This window comes from Erpetoichthys calabaricus, chromosome 4, assembly GCF_900747795.2.
Source record: "Erpetoichthys calabaricus chromosome 4, fErpCal1.3, whole genome shotgun sequence".
NCBI classification, from domain to species: Eukaryota; Metazoa; Chordata; class Cladistia; order Polypteriformes; family Polypteridae; genus Erpetoichthys; species Erpetoichthys calabaricus.
In genome coordinates this window covers 8,335,176-8,356,085 of record NC_041397.2, presented here as the reverse complement: position 1 = coordinate 8,356,085, position 20,910 = coordinate 8,335,176, and the positions used below count along the sequence as shown (strand labels likewise).

The window sequence follows — 20,910 nt, the reverse complement described above, 5'->3', positions numbered from 1 at the left end:
TTTTTAGGGTATGTGTGTAATACAATATATAGGCCTGTATTTGTGTGTAGTAATCTACTAACTTACAGATTTTTATAATAGAAAAATTATATAGAACTTTTTCACTAAACACCAATATATAACAATAAACTGAATTGAATTTGGAATATCTAGTTAGGGAGACCTATATTATTTATTTATTTATTTTTTTTTATGTAGTGAGGTTTGTGTATTTAGGTAGGGGTGTGTGTATAGAGAGATGTATTTGTGTATAAAGAGAGTGATGTACTGTATCTGCATATATATATATATATATATGTATAGAGGTGTGTGTATGTATTTTATATATAGATGTGTGTGTAGATAGAGATTGAGATGTGCTGTATCTGTGCATATATGTATGTATAGCTGTGTGTGTGTGTATAGAGAGATGTACTGTATATATGTTTTATATAGAGAGAGATGTGTGTGGAGATAGCGATAGAGATGTATGTCTATATATATAGAGAGAGAATAAAACTTAAATAGGTTCTGCTTTTTGGGCAGATTTAAGCAAAGCTGCTAAAATGACAGGCTTTTAATTCCCTTCCGGTTGGTGAAAGGTCTCCAAAAGGGATGGTTCCACCCCTGCGCTTTGCTGCCGTTACTTGTCTCTCTTTCTAATCGCTCTGAATGAACGCTAACACAAGCGCAAATCCGGCAGCTTATTCTTTCATCTGATTAGTTGAATGTTACTGACCTGATGGGCCTCAAGCCGCCTGTCTAAAAGCTGTAACTCGGACTCTAGGGATGCGGTTATAATTATCAGATGAAAATGTATTAAATGTGAGGGTGTGTTTTCTGGGCATGTGTTCGGTCTCCACTGTGGTCAAATAAATTTTATCGGGCACATTTTTCTTTTTTGTACATTGGATTTCACTCTAGTTTTTAACCTCGATTTGAAAAAGCCACCAGTGAGGAGAAATGCACTTTTTATTTTCCCCTTCCTTGGTCTGTCAGTAAAGCTTGACATCTGCGTTTGACAAGAATGTTTTTCTTTTTTGTGTCCACATACTGCCTCATGGATGCCCGGGGGAAGGATAATCCTTCTCCGTTACGTACCTGTACGCTGTGCGTGTGTTGTGCACTGAAATAGCAGCTTTACAGAAGAGCTGAATTTCCTTCGTGATTTTTTTTTTTTTTCTTTTCTTCCCCCCCCCAGACCCCCCCCCCCCCCCCCGAAAACTACTGTGTCATAGTGCTTGCAATTTATGGCACCAATTATTAAAAATGAGTCAAAGCTAATTGACTTGAAAGAATTCTTGGTGTAGACCCAGCACTTTAAATTATGCATTGCAAATGGAAACTGCTGTGCTTACCAAAGGGGCAGACTGGCTACACAATCCTGCTTTTGTATTATTAATCACGACAGCTGTTTCCAAAACGCTATAGATGGTCGTTCCTGCCACCCAAGGATTTTGCCAAGGTCCAGGGCACCCTACCCGCCAAGGCATTTTTTTTTTTTTTTTCTTTTGATGTACTCAAAAGATTTTCTTTTTCTTTTAACAACATTCCAGTACGTAGAGATAAGAACTGAAACAAAAGGATGTTGGTCAAATTTAATGCGGAGCTTTTAAAGATTTCCCTTCTTGCTAATAAACATGTCTTGTTAGGGCAGGTGGCAGGATTACTCGTTTTTATTTATTTATGTTGCCTTTCATGCCCATCATCCTTGGTTGTTTGTTACAAATCAGTCTTTCAAATTGGGAAGTTCTACTCCCGTCAGTCAAGCAGTCTCTGTATGCAGCAGCATCATTCAGTTTGGATGAATTGCACTAAAAACTGAAAATCATGAATTTTTTTCCGATCTTCCTTTCTTTCAGCCACTTCAAATGGATCCTTGGCGGGTTTGGAGAATCAAGAAGGTGGAGTGTGTCAGACCAATTCTATGAAGATTATAATGAAGGTCGGCCAAGGTAAGCTGTACTTGTTGGCTTATTTCTGGTATTCTTTCACAAATCAACTCAATCCAGTTAAGTTCATCTCATTTTTGTATAGCGCTCTTTACAGAGTACATGCTCCTAGCATTATATTTACAGCTAAAGCACAAATTACCCATTTTAAGTATAATAATATCCATTTTCCAACCCGCTGAATCCGAACACAGGGTCACGGGGGTCTGCTGTAGCCAATCCCAGCCAACACAGGGCACAAGGCAGGAACCAATCCCGGGCAGGGTGCCAACCCACCGCAGGACACACACAAACACACCCACACATCAAGCACACACTAGGGCCAATTTAGAATCGCCAGTCCACCTAACCTGCATGTCTTTGGACTGTGGGAGGAAACCGGAGCGCCCGGAGGAAACCCACGCAGACACTGGGAGAACATGCAAACTCCACACAGGGAGGACCCGGGAAGCGAACCCAGGTCCCCAGATATCCCAACTGCAAGGCAGCAGCGCTACCCACTGCGCCACCGTGCCGCCCCCATATAATATGCACAAATTAAAATACTATAACAGTGGAACACCTGTGTTTTGATTTCTACGAACCACGGCGTGACCTACCTAATCTTGTAAAGACCCAATCTGCACTCTTTCTTCCTGCTGCTCACTGACCCTCCATACTGCCCACCCGGTTTGCCTTTAGCACTTTATTTTTTTTTTCCCCCAAAATTTGAGGTTGCGCGACTGTCTCAGCACGCTGCTCCCTGGGAAAATTTGGCGTCTTCGTTCAAAATCGGAAGCCGCGGGCACTTTACTCACGAGACTCTCTTTCCTGTTTACAGGACCCAACGACAGTCCCCGAAAAGGGACCCCGGCAACCAGAAGCCCCAAGATGGCACCAGAAGCTACCAATAAACCTTTGGATCCAGGCAGACCACCCAGTAAGTGCTTTTTCAAGTCACTGTCACCCTCCCCTCTTTTTAAAGAAGAAAAATTACGAGTAATTGAACAGATTAGCGCACGTCTGCAGAGTAAACCGTGTGGATGTTTCTGCTCGAAAAATGAGCAGAAGGGGTAAATGGACAGCTAAGCTTGTTTTATGGTTCCTACGTGCAATAGTGAGCTCGTTATTCCAAAAAAGTCAATTAGTTTTAAAATATGTTAACAAGAACGGGAGAGCACGCATACAACGATGCTCAAGTCTTATCCGCACAGCTGTTGCTATATGGGGGGGAAAAAATGGAAGATAATGAGATTTTAAGATATACATTGGGTCGGATCCTTTAAACTTTGATGCTAATTTAAGTTTTGCGTGATCTGCTGCGGATACAATTCACTGGGAAACCGGACCACGTTTGTGGCCACGATGTTTAACTGTCATTTCAGAAGGTTAAATCGCGTTGGGTTGCTTTTTGATTTCCACATTTGCAACAAGAAGGTTTTCGTCCGTTTTACAGAGCTGATGAAAACTGTCCAACCCAAAACGGTTTACTTGACGAATCGTATTGGAAACCTCTTTAGATCCGGCACAGACATAAAGGTATTTTATATATCCTGGAGTTTGTGCGTTTGATTGGCAAAACCAAATTAAACCTGTGTTGATCGTAAGCCCACCGGGACCATCCACGGCAGGGCATACTATACACGCAGCAACACTGACTGTCTGATTGGATTAGAACTATCTTCTTCTTTACCCCTCAGATGCAGGCCTATAGTGAGCTAGACCACTAATTAAAGGATCAAAAATAACATTTGCATTAATCCGGTTAACGTCACTTTGAAATGGCCATCTAAAGTGGGGTCATACCTTGAAATGACACAAAATGACATGCGACATGACTTAAATGAGTGATTTCCCCCATTTTTTGTTTTGTGAAAAAGTAACTTTGGCACCTCATATCCCATTAGTGGTCTGAACCCCAGGGATCTTTTGAAGTTTCATGCACAACTTTGTCCTTCTAATCGTTTTTGAGAAACTCCTGAATTAAAATTACACATAGCATAAAATAAATATCCAAGGGTCATTTGATTACTTTAGATTTAAAAAAAAAAAATAATAATAATAATAATTATCTAGAGGGCCAAAACTAAGGGTTACCAGACCCCCCAAACCCCAAAAAAATTTTCCATAACTGGACATCAAGAAGAGATGAACTGTATCTCACATATGGAGCTTCTGACCAAAAAAAATCTGATTTCAGAGCATTCACGAGTGATTCTTATGAACATAATTAGCCTTGTGCTAACACGTATTGGTGTATGTGTTAGTATGCCCTGTGATGGACTGTCCAGGGGTGTGTTCCTGCCCGTTGATGCCATCTGCGGCCCTCATGAACCACGCAAGGTCGCTAATTGTAGGTTATATTTGTTAGTGTGTATCAGATTGGGTTTAGAAGTTCACTTTATCCATCCATTTTTCCTAACCTGGTTTATACAGAGCATGGAAGCTGGAGCCTGTCCTAGCAGGGTTAGGGCACAAAACAGAAACAATCCCTGGTCTTGAAGGGTGAAAATGCATGCACACACACGGGGGGCCCAAATAAACATTGCCAGTCCTCTGTACCTACATAATAAAGTCACTTTTCACAATTCATTAAATTATTTAAATTTAATAGGTGCTTTATTTTCCATCCTTTCAAATATTTTAATAGCTTGAAATTAAAATTACTGTTAGATCAAACTGACACAATGCAGCTGTTTTAATACCAAAGGGACACTGACATAAGTTAGATTGATTCACAATCTATGTATTTTGTTAACCCGTTTGCCCCGTGTTGGGTCAGCTTGATCTCTTCTTGCATGGATTTAAATTTGTAAGAATAAATCGATACACACACTGTAGTGTCGGGGTGAAAAATACACGCGCTTGCCATTCCTTGCTAATTAGGTACACTTTGCAGATAGTGGAGAAGGTTTTTTGCAAGCAAACTGCACACATTTAGACATTTTTAATACAGCAAGATGGGAGCAAACTCGAGCAGTGTAGGAATGTCTAGTGCGTGTTTGTGAGCGCCTGATATTTTTTTTTATAATCTCCCAGGATCTCAAATGTTATGAATTCCTTTTGGCAAGTTTACCTCTAACTTTACCAGAAATGGTGCATTATGAGCCTGTACGCTCGGTGAAGAGCACTATACAAAATGTTGATTGCTTAAAATGTTTTTTGCTAGTACAGATGTATGCATTGTTTACTGCAATCCGCCATTCTCTTCTTTTAATGCAACTTCTTTACTGTACATGTATGTATTTGGCCGATGCCTTTATCCAATTATACTTCTATCCATCCATCCATTTTCCAACCCGCTGAATCCGAACACAGAGCCAATCCCAGCCAATCCCGGGCAGGGTGCCAACCCACCGCAGGACACACACGCACACACTAGGGCCAATTTAGAATCGCCAATCCACCTAACCTGCATGTCTTTGGACTGTGGGAGGAAACCCACGCAGACACGGGGAGAACATGCAAACTCCACGCAGGGTGGACCCGGGAAGCGAACCCGGGTCTCCTAACTGCGAGGCAGCAGCGCTACCACTGCGCCACCGTGCCACCCATTATACTTCTATCTATAAAAAAAATCCTAAGCTCCAGAAATGCTGAGAATGCTGTTGAGACTTTAACTGCACATTATTTTGAAGGTTTACTAATATATAATACAAGGTGGGCTCTGCCCCCTCCTCGTTTCACTTGCCCACCCTCACATTTGGTTAACCGGATAAACAATTTTAAGAGATTATCTTCATGGTAATTGTTACATATACATTATTTTCACTTTTACTTTAAAATTTTAGTAAAAACAATATTTGGAATTTAACGTTTCTTCAAGATCGCATTGAATTTTGATTCCGTGTTTGGACTTGCATCGTGGCAACGCAACATATAAATGCCTGCAAGTGAATATCGTTTTTTTCTCTCTAATAAATGACTTTTTTGATACTTTGTCCCTGCTCACTCTTATACGCTTAGTCGTTGACGTGTCATCTAGAACATATAAAATTATTGTCCTCATAAAATTTATAAGGAAGTGTGTCTGCCAAAAGCATTCACACGACTGAGCTTAGATGACCGTGGTCTTATTTGAAAATAGTTGTAAGTATGGAGTGACTTGGAGACTTTTAACATGACATTCTTTCGTCTCACGAGACTTTATACCGCACCAACGTTTTTAGAATCTCTTAGTTCTCGATGGCAACTCGAATTAGACGATCTACAAGTCTCCGACTTAAAGTTTAAATCTGAACAATTATATTTGATCTCTTTTCGCTGTTCCGTTATTTATCCTTTTTTTTGAGACTTTCAAATTTTCATACTTCCATCATCTCTAACCTGCTCTGCATGTGTACCGCACCAACATTTTTGAATTCGTTACGACATTCTACTTTGTCATCTACTCTTTGTCCTTTATTTTCAGCCCCAGGCGTGGATTCATCTCGCAGGATGTATAAATGTCTCTCCGAGAAAATCACGTGTCATCTCCTTCGAAGATTTTTTTTTTTTTATCTATATATAATAGAGAGAAATACAATCCAATGTCTGTCCACTTTTCACGAGAGAACTAAACCGATTTAGATCGGGGGGGGAGGGGTTTGTTTTTTTGTTTTCCTTTTAATTTGCTTGAACATTCCGGTTGGTCATAATTCGATTTAATTACACGAATCCGAGAGAGACGTAGGATGACTGTGGGGACGGGGACGGGGCTCTCCACACTCGCGTGCTTAATCGGCGAATGAGAACTACTTATTTAGATCGGGTTTTTTATCTATAATTTGCTTGAACATTCTGGTTGATTTTTTTTTTTTTTTTTTTTTTTCCCCCCCCCCACTTATGATGACTAAGAATCATGGTTCGCTCTGCAGGAGCGATTTATATTCGCGCTAATCCACACAGGACGAAGGGAGGGGGAAGCGTGACGTCGGGATTGAGGAGCCAGGCAGGGCCCTCCTCACTGTCCTGTTTCATTACTACGCAAGCAGTGCCATGGGGGGGGACGGCTAGTCTGAGAGAATTGGTTCCATTGGTTTTGTTTTTTTTAGAACGCAAGCAGGTGAATTCACTTTTCCCAAGGTTTAACTGGTGTCAGCAGTGAGATTGGCCTTTCACATCGATCCCTCTATTGATCTGCCTTTCCAGATCAATTATTACTTATTTGGCTCATGTCTTTATTCAGGGTGACTTGCAACATTTGAGATGCAATTTATTTTTCAATTTATCCGAATTGGAGCTCAGGCAGGTAAAGTAGGTAGGTCATAGTCAGATGGTGTCTGCAGTGGGCTTTAACCCACAGCCTTAGGGTTTGAGGTTCAGAGCCTTAACCACCTGCCTGCAGTATAAAGGGTTATGGGGTGCCGGAACAAAGCAGAAATAAATTCAGGATTGGACACTAATCCATCACAGAGCACACAATCTCAACACTCCCTAAACCCTCATGTGAGCAAATTTTTAATGAAACCAGTTAATCGTAAGGTCTGTCTCGATTTACACACCATTTCTGTGTGGGAGTTTTCTCCGAGGGGTACACGGGTTTACCTCCCAAATCTGTGTCTTCTAATGCCAGACTCCAAAAGGATTGAATATGCCATACATTACTCCATCTAGGCTTGTGTTGCATCCAGTGCTGCTGGTAGAAGGCACAGCACCCCATTGAACACACAACTTTACTCGAGTACATTTAGGAAATCGATGGATGTAAGTAAGCCACATGCACGTGATTTGCCTCTTGTTGAGGAGGCCGTGCCAACTACTTGGCTGCAGCCGACATCTGTAAATATTTAGTTTAAAAAGTTTTAAAAGTTAAAAAGTTTTAAATACAGTATATCTCATAACCTTACCTGGTGTCGTACTCCAATTTTAAAATCCATTTCATGAGGTGGGAAGAGAAATCTTGACAACCTTTTTAAAAAGGATGAGAGATTGGGACATCTTTAACTATATTACTAAACAAACAAACAAGCGTGGTGGAGAGGGTGGTGGTCTTGTTTTGTTTTAATTTTTCAGTCAAACCTCTCCTGCATTAGGATGGTCTCTGATGAAGTTTAATGTGATGGTTTTGCGATAGTTTATGCTCCCTGAATGCTTGTTTAAAATTTGACTAACTCCCACTATCTTTTTTTTTTTTTTTACTTTCCACTAGACCCTGGATCTGGCACAGATGGGACCACCACAGCAGGCCATTCCTCCAGCATCGTTGGTTCTGAAGTGGCCTTGTTTGCTGGGATCGCCTCAGGCTCTGTCATCTTCATCATCATCATCATCATGCTGGTTGTCCTTCTGATGAAATACCGTCGAAGGCATAGGAAACACTCTCCACAACACTCTGCGACGCTCTCTCTCAGCACCCTCGCAACCCCTAAACGCGGGGGAAACAACAATGGCTCCGAACCCAGTGACATTATCATCCCTCTTAGGACTGCGGACAGCGTGTTCTGCCCTCATTATGAAAAAGTCAGTGGAGACTATGGACATCCAGTTTATATAGTTCAAGAGATGCCACCACAGAGCCCAGCGAACATTTATTATAAAGTTTGAACTAGCAGGAGGACCACTGCTGAAGAATAGTCATATATATATATATATATATTTTTTTTTTTTAAATGGAGAATTCCCTGTTCAGCTGCTTTTTGTGGTTGGGGTTTTTTCAGTGGCTAATTGTGCACTATGAAAGACTTGAACATGAACTCCCATACGAGAGATCAAGAGAGCAACTTCGGTGGATCGCCACGGTTGTTGGTGGTATGCAAGCAGGCTTATCTAAAACTGGAGTACCGGCTGAGGGGTATTTTTTGTTCTGATGCCAACATCCTGGGAATTAAAAAACCAGAAGCAAAAAAAAAAAGACAAAATATGAGGGATGGCTTGAACAGAGCATCACGGACTGGATGTTCTGCGCATTTAAAACATTTTGGCCCTTGAATTTTATTTTATTAATTTTACGTTACTCATAACTTTTTAATTTAGGAGTTTCTCAAAGTAAGTCTGTATTCTCTTTTTTTTTCTTTTTGAAGTTTGCCACTGGTATCACAACTCTAATTACTTGAAGACACTTTGATGTGCGTTTTTTTTGTTCTTCCCAAACTTTTGAGGCATTTTTTTTTCCCACTTTTATGAAATATTGACACTGTTAATTTGCATGTAAACATCACTTTTTTTTTCCCTTTATCCCCCCCATACATTTAAAAGCCACAAACAGGCTTAGTAGATTGAAAAGTTTTCGTAAATAAGTGGAATGATGTGGGGGAACAGGAGGCAAGTCCACTGGAAGGCTGAACTTGGGTGGTGGGGGGGCCCATGCACATGGTGTCGAGGCTCGGGAATTCACGTTGAACAGGGCCCGCCACACATTTATTATTGGTGGTGCTGCTGCGCTGCTACTTACGTTCTGCGACCCCTTGATGTTTCTTTAAGTAGCACTTTGGTACCGGCGGACGCGGTCGGCTAAAAGGAACGGAGTAGAAAGGTGAAAGCGGAGAATGAAGTACAAGTGAGGGGGGCCTGGCGTGGTGCGTTGCGCAGTCGTAAGGTCGCAGGATTATTTGTAGGTACAGGCAATAAAACAATTAAAAATTTAAACTGCCTTACAGCTTGTTAGGGACCCTGGTCGTCTTCTGGTTGACGCCGAAGCAGACTGAGGTACTACGTCGACTGTTCTGTGAGTACGTTGCAGTGCAGGTCCTGTGAGTTTCACAGCAGTTCATTGGTGCTCTTGTTCCACTGTAAAGCACATAAAATAGTTTCAGTTTATTTCACTCTAAATTTTTTTCTTTTCCAAATAACTGTACATTTGGGGGCAGGAAAGACTTATTTATTCTAGGTAAATATAGCACATGACTTACGTGGTATGAGAAATGTAATAATATATTCTGGTAAAAAAACGGAAAAATGCACATTATGCAAGCTAGGCTATTTTTATGTCCCTTTTTATGAAATGTTCAATCTGTAGCTGCCTTTTTCAAATGATAACCTGTGTACGGGGTGGGGGGGCGCGGACTTTGTGAGGGTTTTTTTTTTTTTTTTTAATTATTTTATTAAGTAAGCCCTAGCATCTTCTCCCTTCATGTCTCGCATTACAGGAGGTGAAGAAACAACCGCATGAACATGGAAATGATGATAAATGGCTACAACAATAAATACAATGTTCTGGGAATTCTTGTCTCCTCTCTCCCACTGGCATCGCATTTCCTTTCCCAATTGTGTTGTATTACGTGGAATTTTTATTTTTTTTCTCTTATTTTTTCCTATGTTGTTTTATACAGTGCAGCAACACAGAAGTGGTTTTATTTGTAAGTGTTTAAGGCTTTGGCGCACTCTGGAATAATGAAAACAAAATTAGTTGTATTTTTTACATAGATCCGTTACTATGGCAATATCTTTATATTCTGAAGTGGGAGGAAAGAGAAATAACCGCACTAGGAATCCCAGTCCTCCAAGGAGTGCATATGTATAAATGAACTGTCACCGAAATGATTATTTTGTCTCTTTCTTGAACCTTAAAATTACATTGACCAAGCAGCAGATCATAACGTGTACACTCGGCGACTCTCTTAAGAGGTTGCCATAGTTACTAAGTACTGCACATATGCAATTTATTTTTTTTTTCCTCCAGTCCTTACACCCATGGAAAGTGTTCTTAAACCAATATTATTATTTTTTTAATAATTTTGATTTTAGTCAGAAGCAGCTTTTTGCGTAACATCAGTTGCCTGTGTTGTGGTTATGAAGTAAACTGTGAAAATATAAAATGCAACCAGCAATCAGTTGGATATTTTTTTTGTGTGTGTGTGGTTGCTGAGAGTCTGGTGCAGAATATGACAATCTATTGACTAATTTCTTTTATTATTTTTTTTTTTCCTTTTGTTTTTTTAAATCTGAAGTTTGCTGACAACTTCAGGGTATTACTGTAAATGCCTTGCTTGTATGGTCATCCCTAGTCACCTGACTTTGAAATTTGCACCGTACATTTTTAGTAGTGAAGATTACTGTACATATGTTAATGTTTGTATTGTATATGGAAATTTGGGTTGTTACAATAGCCTTATTTTACCTTTTTAGGAAAGAATAAGAATACACCGCAAAACAATTTTTTGGTAACCAGCTTATGTAAATAGAAAGATGTTTTTATAAACTCTAAACAAAAGGTTTTTGTAAAAAAGAGGAAAAAAAAAAAATGACGAAAAGAGATCACATTTTTTTGCAATGTATTTTAGCTATAAAGCTTGTTTTAAAAGCCGTGTCACTTCTTCCCTCCGTCCCCCCCTTTTTGCACTGTTTTAAAAGGTAATTGGTTAAGAAATACTTGCCAAATTGACTGCTGCATACTTGTGCCATAAGCGCGTACCATGAATATTTATTTATTTTTTATTTTGTGGTGGTGGTGGGAGGGAGGGTGGTCCAGTGTGTAAGTATCACAGTATTATTTCATTTTTTTTTTTTTTTTAATTTTGTTTTTCTTAGCCTGCATATTTTTTTTTAAGTTATGCATTAGTTACACAGTGCATTTTAAATAACCAGGAACAATTCCTGAAGAATCTTAAAACAATCACATTCCACAAGTCTGTTACAAACTGAAGTTGGTTTTCAATAAAAATGTTTTTCCTATGGATATTTTTGTCTGTCTGCTGCATTTTTTTAATTTTATTTTTCACACAACGGTCTATAAATTCGAATCCCCGTCACTGCCAAAAGAGATGCTGGGCCCTTGAGCAAGGCCCTTAACCTTCAATTGCTCCAGTGGCGCTGTAAAATGGCTGACCCTGCACTCTGACCTGCGCAAAAAAACAAGTAATTTCCATTTGGGATTAATAAAGTAAATAAATAAATTGGTATTTACGAGGGCAATCCCAAAAGGTAAGGTCTCCAAAGCAGTGGGGACGTAGAGAAACTGTTTGTTCGTACAGCTGTTGGCCACACTGTTGTGATTGGTGATTCCTCCACTCCCAAACAAGCATGCACGGCTTCGCTGGGATGCTCAATCTTGGCTTGGCAGCCCTTGAAAATGGAGCTCCTGTTGAACGCTACCGCCAAGTGCGCAGTTATTCGATTTTGAACGCAAAAGGGGTTTATACCGGTTGAAATTCATCACCAATTGACGGAAGTGTATGGACAGTCGTGCATGGATGTCAAAAACGTTCGCAAGTGGTGTTAGAGGGTTTACAGCCGGTCGTGCTGAAATTCACGACGAACAAAGGAGCGGGAGACCGTCAATTTCCGGCGTGACACTCGCGAAGGTTGAGGAAAACATGCGTAAAGATCGTCGGATCACTCTGGATGCTCTCTGCACCCAGTGACTACAACCTGTTCCCTAAGTCGAAAGAACATTTGTCCGGAAGGCGATTCTGCTCCGACGAAGAGGTGAACGATGAGGTTCAACGCCTCCTGAAGGACATGGTGGCAAGCTGGTATGACATGGGCATTCTAAAACTAGCACAGAGTCTACAAAAATGCATCCACCAAAATGGCGATTATGTAGAAAGAATTCTTTTTAACCTTTTTAAAATGATGTAAATATTACACAAAATAAACGGTTGTTATTTCTAAAAAAAATAGACCTTACTTTTGGGATTGCCCTCGTACAATGCCTTTAAAACTATTCACCACTTGGAAGTTTTTTTTCACATTTATATTGTTGTCTGTGATTTTAATTTGGCTTTTTTTAACATTGATCAACAGAAAATGACTCTTAATGTTGGCTCACACAGGAAGTTGAGAGGGATGCTGGGTGGAACCACCTCAGAATTAGCTGACATTAAGAGTGGCGTCCAGCAGGGGGCAGTGCTGGGGCTGTTGCTGTTTTTAATATCCATCCATCCATTTTCCAACCCGCTGAATCCGAACACAGGGTCACGGGGGGGTCTGCTGGAGCCAATCCCAGCCAGCACAAGGCAGGAACCAATCCCGGGCAGGGTGCCAACCCACCACATGACAAGTACAAAGTCAGAAGTGTAAAAAGTATAACAATACAAATACTAATACAACTAATGATGATGATATTTTATATACTGCCAAAAGCCTGTAAAACACAAAGTCCATCCATTATCCATCCTGCTATATCCTAACTACAGGGTCACGGGGGGGTCTGCTGGAGCCAATCCCAGCCAACACAGGGCACAAGGCAGGAACCAATCCCGGGCAGGGTGCCAATCCACCGCAGCACACACACAAACACACACAGCACACACTAGGGCCAATTTAGAATCGCCAATCCACCTAACCTGCATGTCTTTGGACTGTGGGAGGAAACCCACGCAGACACGGGGAGAACATGCAAACTCCACGCAGGGAGGACCCGGGAAGTGAACCCAGGTCTCCCAACTGCGAGGCAGCAGCGCTAACCACTGCACCACCGTGCTGCCCTTTTAATATACAGGGTGGTCCATATCTATTATATAAAAAATCTTTTGACACGATTACTTTTTATGGAAAAGTCCCACAAGATGAGAATATTACCATGAGATTTGTTAAAGTCCCGCACTCCGCTCCACCATTTTTAAACAAGACCACGGCCCTCTCACCTCTCATTGCTGTGAATGCTTTTGTCAGACACAATTCCTGCTCTCTCAACTCTTATAAATTTTTGTTTTCCCTCACTTTAAGTTCCCAATTAAAGAAGACTGATTATATCCAAATCCATCCATTTTCCTACCTGCTGTATCTGAACACAGGGTCACGGGGGGGTCTGCTGGAGCCAATCCCAGCCAACACAGGGCACAAGGCAGGAACCAATCCCGGGCAGGGCGCCAACCCACCGCAGTATATCCAAATCTTAATGAAGAATTTCATCACGAAGGGTTATCAACAGGAGAAATGAGTACACGGGCAATCTTAGCATAGAGAAACGATGAAGTCAAATGAATTAACGTGAAAATTATCAACCGGTTACGCGGCAAATTGGTTAAAATTAGTATCAATAGACTCTGCTGAAACAGTTGGTGGTGATGGTGCGGAAGATGAAAACATCAACTTACAATATCATGAAGAACGTCTACAACCGTCAACACCGTCTGGTCTTCCACTGGCCAAATTACTGTTGGTAGAAAGACGTATCGTAATGTAATTGCGTAATTGATGTCTGAGTGATGGGCTATGCAATAGGACAAGATTAGTTGTATTCAAAATCGAACAATTCTGACATGTCAAATTTCAACAGGCGACAAAGGTCATGTAGTCCATCTAATATGAGACACCAAAGGAGATCTTGACATGCCATTCGTATTAAAACGTTTAGTGTTCCGTTTAGAAGTGTTTGCTATGACAGTTAACAAATCACAGGGAAAAACATTCGAAAATAGATCTATTTATTAGAGAGAAAGTAACAATATTCATTCACAGGCAGTTATACGTTGCAATGTCACAATGAAACTCCAAACACAGAATCAAAATTCAAAGCGATAGACGAAAAGTTAATTCCAAATATGGTTTTTACTGACGTTTTACAGTAAAAGGCAGTCGTCATCCAACCTGCTATATCCTAACACAGGGTCACGGGTGTCTGCTGGAATCAATTCCAGCCAGCACAGGGCGCAAGACAGGAACAAACCCCGGGGGATGGTGCCAGCCCACCGCAGGGTTCACCCACACACCCCCCCCAAGCACCCACTAGCATTAGAATCAGCAATGCACCTAACCTGCATGTCTTTGGACTGTGGGAGGAAACCCACGCAGACATGGGGAGAACCCGGGAAGCGAACCCAGCCAGCCACCGTGCCGCCCAACAGTAAAAGTGTACGTTTAAAAAGTATTTGCGTGTTAATTTCAAAGCCAAACAGAACAAAAACGTATAATGCAACAAATAGCTCTAATGCAACATGAAACTTTTTTTTCTTCAATTAATTACATTTTACTATTTTTATTATGGTTAATGACTTGCTGAAATGTAAAATAATTAACAAATATCGCAGCCAAATATTCGAAAAAGTTATTTTTATTTAATAAATAGAAAAATGAAATTCAATCCCTGGCAGTTATTCATCATGTTGATGCAAATTTAACACTTCACATAATTTAAATCTGTTTACATTGTACATCCGCATCCCCATACACGAGTGGCAGAACTGCAAAGAGGCTAACGGGTAGCGAAGTGAGCAGTGGGCAAAGCCCCCCCAGTTTATGTTTATGATTGAAAAGGTGTTATTGTCGGGGAAACTACCGAAGTTGTTATCAAGTAACATTGCTGCCATTCTGTATCTGAACATGGCAGGGGTTGCCCGGTCCAGCACAATTCATTACTCCCATTCCCAGGCTACACAATGACGCCATTTCTCGATACTTTTCACGCAGTAGTTTAAATGCTACAGCCTGTGAAACGTCATATACATAAATATGGGCCACCCTGTATATAGAAATGATTTAGATAGGAATATAAATAACAAGCTGGTTAAGTTTGCAGATGATACCAAACTAGGAAGACTGGCAGAAAGATCAAATTTGTTGAATCATCACAGAAGGACTCAGACAGCAGACGGCTCAGTTCTTTTAATCTTTCCTTATAACTCATGCCCTGTAACCCTGACTCAGCCGAGTTGCTCTTCTCTGGACTTTTTCTAGTGCTGCTATGTCCTTTTTGTAGACCAAAACTGCACACAGGACTCCAGATGAGGCCCCGACCTGGAAGGGATGGACATGGTCGGCAACAATACTCAGGTAGGCTGTGGCATTTAAACGGTGCTCAGAAGGTACTAAGGGGCCCAAAGTGTGCCAAAAAAAAAATCCCTTTACCTTTACAACACCTCCACCAGTCTGAACTGCTGATTCAATGCAGGATGGATCCATGCTTTCATGTTGCTGACCCAACCATCCGAATTTCACAGCAGAAATCGAGACTCATCATACCAGGCAACGTTTTTCCGGTCTTCTGTTGTCTAATTTTGGTGAGCCCGTGTGAATTGCAGCCTGTTCTTAACTGACTGGAGTGGCGCCAGGTGAGGTCTCCTGCTGCTGTAGCCCACCTGCTTCAAGGTTCAATGTGTTGTATGTTCAGAGCTGCTCTTCTGCACACCTCACTTGTAACGAATGCTTATTTGAGTTCCTGTTGCCTTTCTATCATCTTGAATCAGTCTGGCCATTCTGCTCTGACCTCTGGTAACAAAAAGGTGTTTTCGCCCCAAAGAACTGCCACCCTTTTTCAGACCATTCTGTTTCTACCCTAGAGATTATTGTTCATGAAAATCCTAGTAGATCAGACATTTCTGAAATATTCAGACCAGCCTGTCTGGCACCAACAACCATGCCACGTTCAAAGTCACTTTAGCCACCTTTCTTCTCCATTCTGATGCTCAGGTTGAACTTCAGCAGATCGTCTTGACAAGGTCTACATGTCTAATTGCACTGAGTTGCTGCTATTTGATTGGCTGATTAGATATTTGTGTTGACAAGCAGTTGAACGGGTGTACCTAATAAAGTGGCCGGTGAGCGTATAGATTCTTGTAACAAGGTCAGGTCAGGTTTGGGGGCATGCAGTGGTGCAGCTTGATCCTGCACCCACCACACACCCTCCGGAAATGACCCTCTATCTGCCGCAGCCAGGTGTTATGCGGGCGTCCCCTTGGCCTGTTCCAGTCACTCGGGTCCTCAACAATGAGCCGTATCACCCTCAGGGAATCGCGCCACATGGCCATCGTGCCGTAACTGACGCCCCCTCACAATGCATGCCTCATTCGGGACTCCGTGACCAACACAAAGTCAAACCAGCGGGACCCAAGGATTATCTGGAGAGACACACATGAAGGAGTCCAGTCTTCATCTCTGGTCATTGGATAGCGTCCATGACTCACAAACAGGGAACACCAGGACTCTAAAGACTTGGTCCTTCGTCCTTTTACAGAGATATCGGGAGCGCCACACACCCCTTTCCAGCAAACTCAAGACCCCCCATGCTCTCCCAATCCATCTAATGACTTCATCAGTAACAAGGCTATAACATAACACTAATGTTTGTGAGGCACCATCTGTTGGAATGAAAACTGCAACACATTTTATTACTCTATGAATTACGAAAAATACTCTAACGTTAATAACGAATGCCCCTAAAAGAATGGATCTACCGGACAGACAAAAAATCAGCTTATATTGTATAGATTCTTGTAAAAAAAATATAAACCAGTTCAGTTCCTCCAACTCCTTTGATTTCAGTGCACTGTAGCCGAGTTCAAGCGAAGTTCCCGAACATTTGTGTGATTTCAACAAATGCATGGCGAAGCAAATTCAGCAGAGTTGTGCCAATCAACACGCAACTCGTCTCCAGCAGAACTACGTGACCATCAAACTTTTCTCGTCCTTAGCTGTAAAAATCTCAAATGGTGTTGTAATGTGGTGTCAAAGGTCACGTCTAAGCTGCGTGTTGCCCATTGACCGTCACTCGGATAGACACATGATTTCGCTCTGAAAAATGGCATATCGACAAAGGTGACTCCCTGGGCCGCCATCTTTGCAGGTTGAGTAATACAGAAAGAGCTTGAAACGACTGTCCAGCCGTCTGCCAAATTGCTGGTAATGCAAGCGTAATAAACAAAACACATGAAGCCCTGTAATGAAAAGTGACTACAGATGTTGGATGCTAAATTGACCATCAGGCTTAATTACAGCACATACCTCGTGTGACGAGCAATATGTACATCATTAGATTCTTCCATGTGGCTCCCTGCTGACCTTAGCGCGTCTTGTGCTTTGGCTGACTTCCTGGTCTGAATCCGCCTTAATTGGGAAATTCAAAAAGCCGCCTGAAGACTCACGGCTGCTCGATCTGGTGAGCAGAAACACACACTTGTGACATTGGATCAACTACTGTGTTCAAAATAAACCAAAGTTGAGGTCAAAAACATACACAGTGGATTCACTGTGTACTCCGACTGCTCCGCTTTTCTCACATTTTGTTATGCCGCAGCCTGCTGCTAAAATCATTTACAGTACCCACCATAATGTTTGGGACAAAGACACATTTTTCTTTGATTTCCCCCTCAGCTCCACATTTTAAAATCACAAATCAAACAATTCAGACATTGTGATAAAAGGGTAGATCACAGACTTTCATTTAAGGTACACGCAACACTTTTTCTACACGGTCCCCCCATTTCAGGGCAAACATCATGTTTGGGATGCAGTAATGGCAGGTCTGTTAAAGCCATTGTCATATTTAGGACTATGTTGCATGTCCCTCACATGCAATGACTGCTTGAAGTCTGTGTTTCACAGACATCACCAGGAGCTGAGGGTCATCTCTAGTGATGCTCTGCCAAGCCTCTAATGCAGCCATCTTGTTTAGGTGGGCTTGTGCCCTTAAGTTTTCTCTTCAGCATATGGAAGGCCTGCTCTTGCCATCACTCTGATGAGGTTCATCTTTGTCTCATCTCTCCGCAAGACCTTTTCCCAGAATTCTGCAGGCTCTCTGAAGTCCTTTTCCACAAACTGTAATCTGGCCATCCTGTTTTAGTGTCTACCTAATGGTATACATCTTGCAGTGGGGCCTTTGTATTTCTGTTCATGAAGTCTTCTGCTGATAGTCGTCTCTGACACATCCACATCAGCCCCCTGAATACTGTTTCTGATCTGTCAGGCAGGCGTTTGGGGGATTTTTCTTGACCATAGTGAGGACTCTTCTGTCATCAGCGTTGGAGGTCCTTCTTGGCCTACCAGACCCTTTGTGATTACTGAGGTCACAAGTGTGTTCTTTCTTTGCCTTGAAAGAGTTGGTGCATGTAGAAAACGTGTGGTGTGAAAGTCTGCAATGTGCACTTTAATCATAATGTTGGAATTGTTCGATTTGCAATTTTAAACTGTTATATAGTGCCTTTCTTATCTATCTATCTATCTATCTATCTATCTATCTATCTATCTATCTATCTATCTATCTATCTATCTATCACATAATGCATTTCCTATCCATCTATTATATATTGTTTTGTATATCTATTAATATACAGTATAGTGCCTTTCATTTTCTACTATCTTTTTATCATATAGTGCCTTTCACTTCTATCTATCTATCATATAGTGCATTTCATATCTGTATTTTATAGTGCCTTTCATTTCTATCTATCTATCTATCTATCTATCTATCTATCTATCTATCTATCTATCTATCTATCTATCTATAATGCATTTCCTATCCATCTATCTTTTATATATTATTTTGCATATCTATTAATATACAGTATAGTGCCTTTCATTTTCTACTATCTATTTATCATATAGCGCCTTTCATATCTATCTATCTATCTATCTATCTATCTATCTATCTATCTATCTATCTATCTATCATATAATGCATTTCCTAACCATCTATCTATTATATATTATTTTGCATATCTATCTATTATACAGTATAGTGCCTATCATTTTCTACTATCTATCTATCTATCTATCTATCTATCTATCTATCTATCTATCTATCTATCATATAATGCATCTCCTATCCATCTATCTTTTATATATTATTTTGCATATCTATTAATATACAGTATAGTGCCTTTCATTTTCTACTATAAATTTATCATATAGCGCCTTTCATATCTATCTATCTATCTATCTATCTATCTATCTATCTATCTATCTATCATATAATGCATCTCCTAACCATCTATCTATTATATATTATTTTGCATATCTATCTATTATATAGTATAGTGCCTTTCATTTTCTACTATATATCTATCATATAGTGCATTTCATATCTGTCTATCTATTTTATAGTGCCTTTCATTTCTATCTATCTATCTATCTATCTATCTATCTATCTATCTATCTATCTATCTATCTATCTATCTATCTATCTATCTATCATATAGTGCCTTTCATCTATCTTTCTATTACAGCGTTTCTCAACCTTTAAGTATTTGAGACCCGAGTTTTCATAACAGTTTTAATCGTGCCCCACCCCAACGTTTTTTTGAAAGGAGCCCACTAATACCAATTTGTTCTTTTTAAATTAATGATATATCATAGATGCATATTTTATTATACCTACTTAACTTTTATCGACATTTGTCTAATTCTATATTTATTCTTCTAGTATCAGAATGTAGTTTAAGTTAATTTGTTTTGGTTTCAATAGATGTATATTTCATATTTTCAATTCTTGTTTTCTTTTTTTCACATCTTCATGCCCCTCTTTTTGTTACTTTGTGCCCCCCTGGGGGACCCGCCCCACAGTTTGAGAACCACTGTTCTATTATATAGTGCCTTTCACATCTATCTATCTATCTATCTATCTATCTATCTATCTATCTATCTATCTATCTATCTATCTATCTATCTATCTATCTATCTATCTATCTATCTATCTATCTAAATTAGTGCTTTGTGATTTAAGGCACAGGAAGTATTCTTCACTGTTTCAGTTTGAACTGCTTTTGTGTAAAATAAGTAATAAAGCATTATGCAGTTTTTGACTATTCCCAGACATTTTTAGTGCATTTTTTGACTTGCATATTAAATCGGTTTAGGTTTGGAACTCGGGGGGCCGCCTGTATTATTAAAAGAGCAGCAGTCCCAGCACTGACCCCTGATAAAACAGCCACTCTCATCTCCCACATGTCTTTTCTATTTCTGTTGCACTTTTTAATTCTGACGATGCCGAAGATGAACGGCGCTACTGTATATATAACAAAACAATTATGTCATCTCTACCTCTCCCTTCCTCTCTCTCTCTAAGACACCAATCCACAGCAGGTACAACCCTCCTGTAACTGAGCCTTATGGCTGTGGTGCGAGCCGTCAGGGGTGCTGATGTCCTTACACAGAAGGTCTGAATTCATGTCACGTCTGCACCAGCAGCTTGTGCTTACTTTTCTTTTTTTTTTGTTGAACCGTTATCTATAAAAGTAACCTAAGAGCCTGGTCCGGCGTTTACAGGCCATCTGCTCCCCCTAAATTCTCTTAGTTGCCAGGCAAACCTGACTAGAGAAATGGCAGCAGACTTTTATGGTTATTGAAACAGGGATTTGGTATTGACTTTAACAGAAAGGATGAAGCTGTCCTTCTTTTGTTTTCCCTTTTTTTTTGTTGTGGCCAAGTG

General features: G+C 40.5%; 1 protein-coding gene across 1 annotated transcript in view; it reads left to right on the top strand.

The window, feature by feature from the left end:
* Nucleotides 1-11,040, top strand: part of efnb2a (ephrin-B2a) — a 51,874-nt gene extending 40,834 nt beyond the window's left edge. The window contains exons 3-5 of the mRNA XM_028799217.2: nt 1,842-1,934; nt 2,752-2,850; nt 8,041-11,040. Of these exons, the coding sequence (XP_028655050.1) occupies nt 1,842-1,934; nt 2,752-2,850; nt 8,041-8,435 (587 nt within the window). The 3' untranslated portion in view covers nt 8,436-11,040. The remainder of the gene's footprint in view (nt 1-1,841; nt 1,935-2,751; nt 2,851-8,040) is intronic.
* Nucleotides 11,041-20,910: the final 9,870 nt, after the last annotated feature.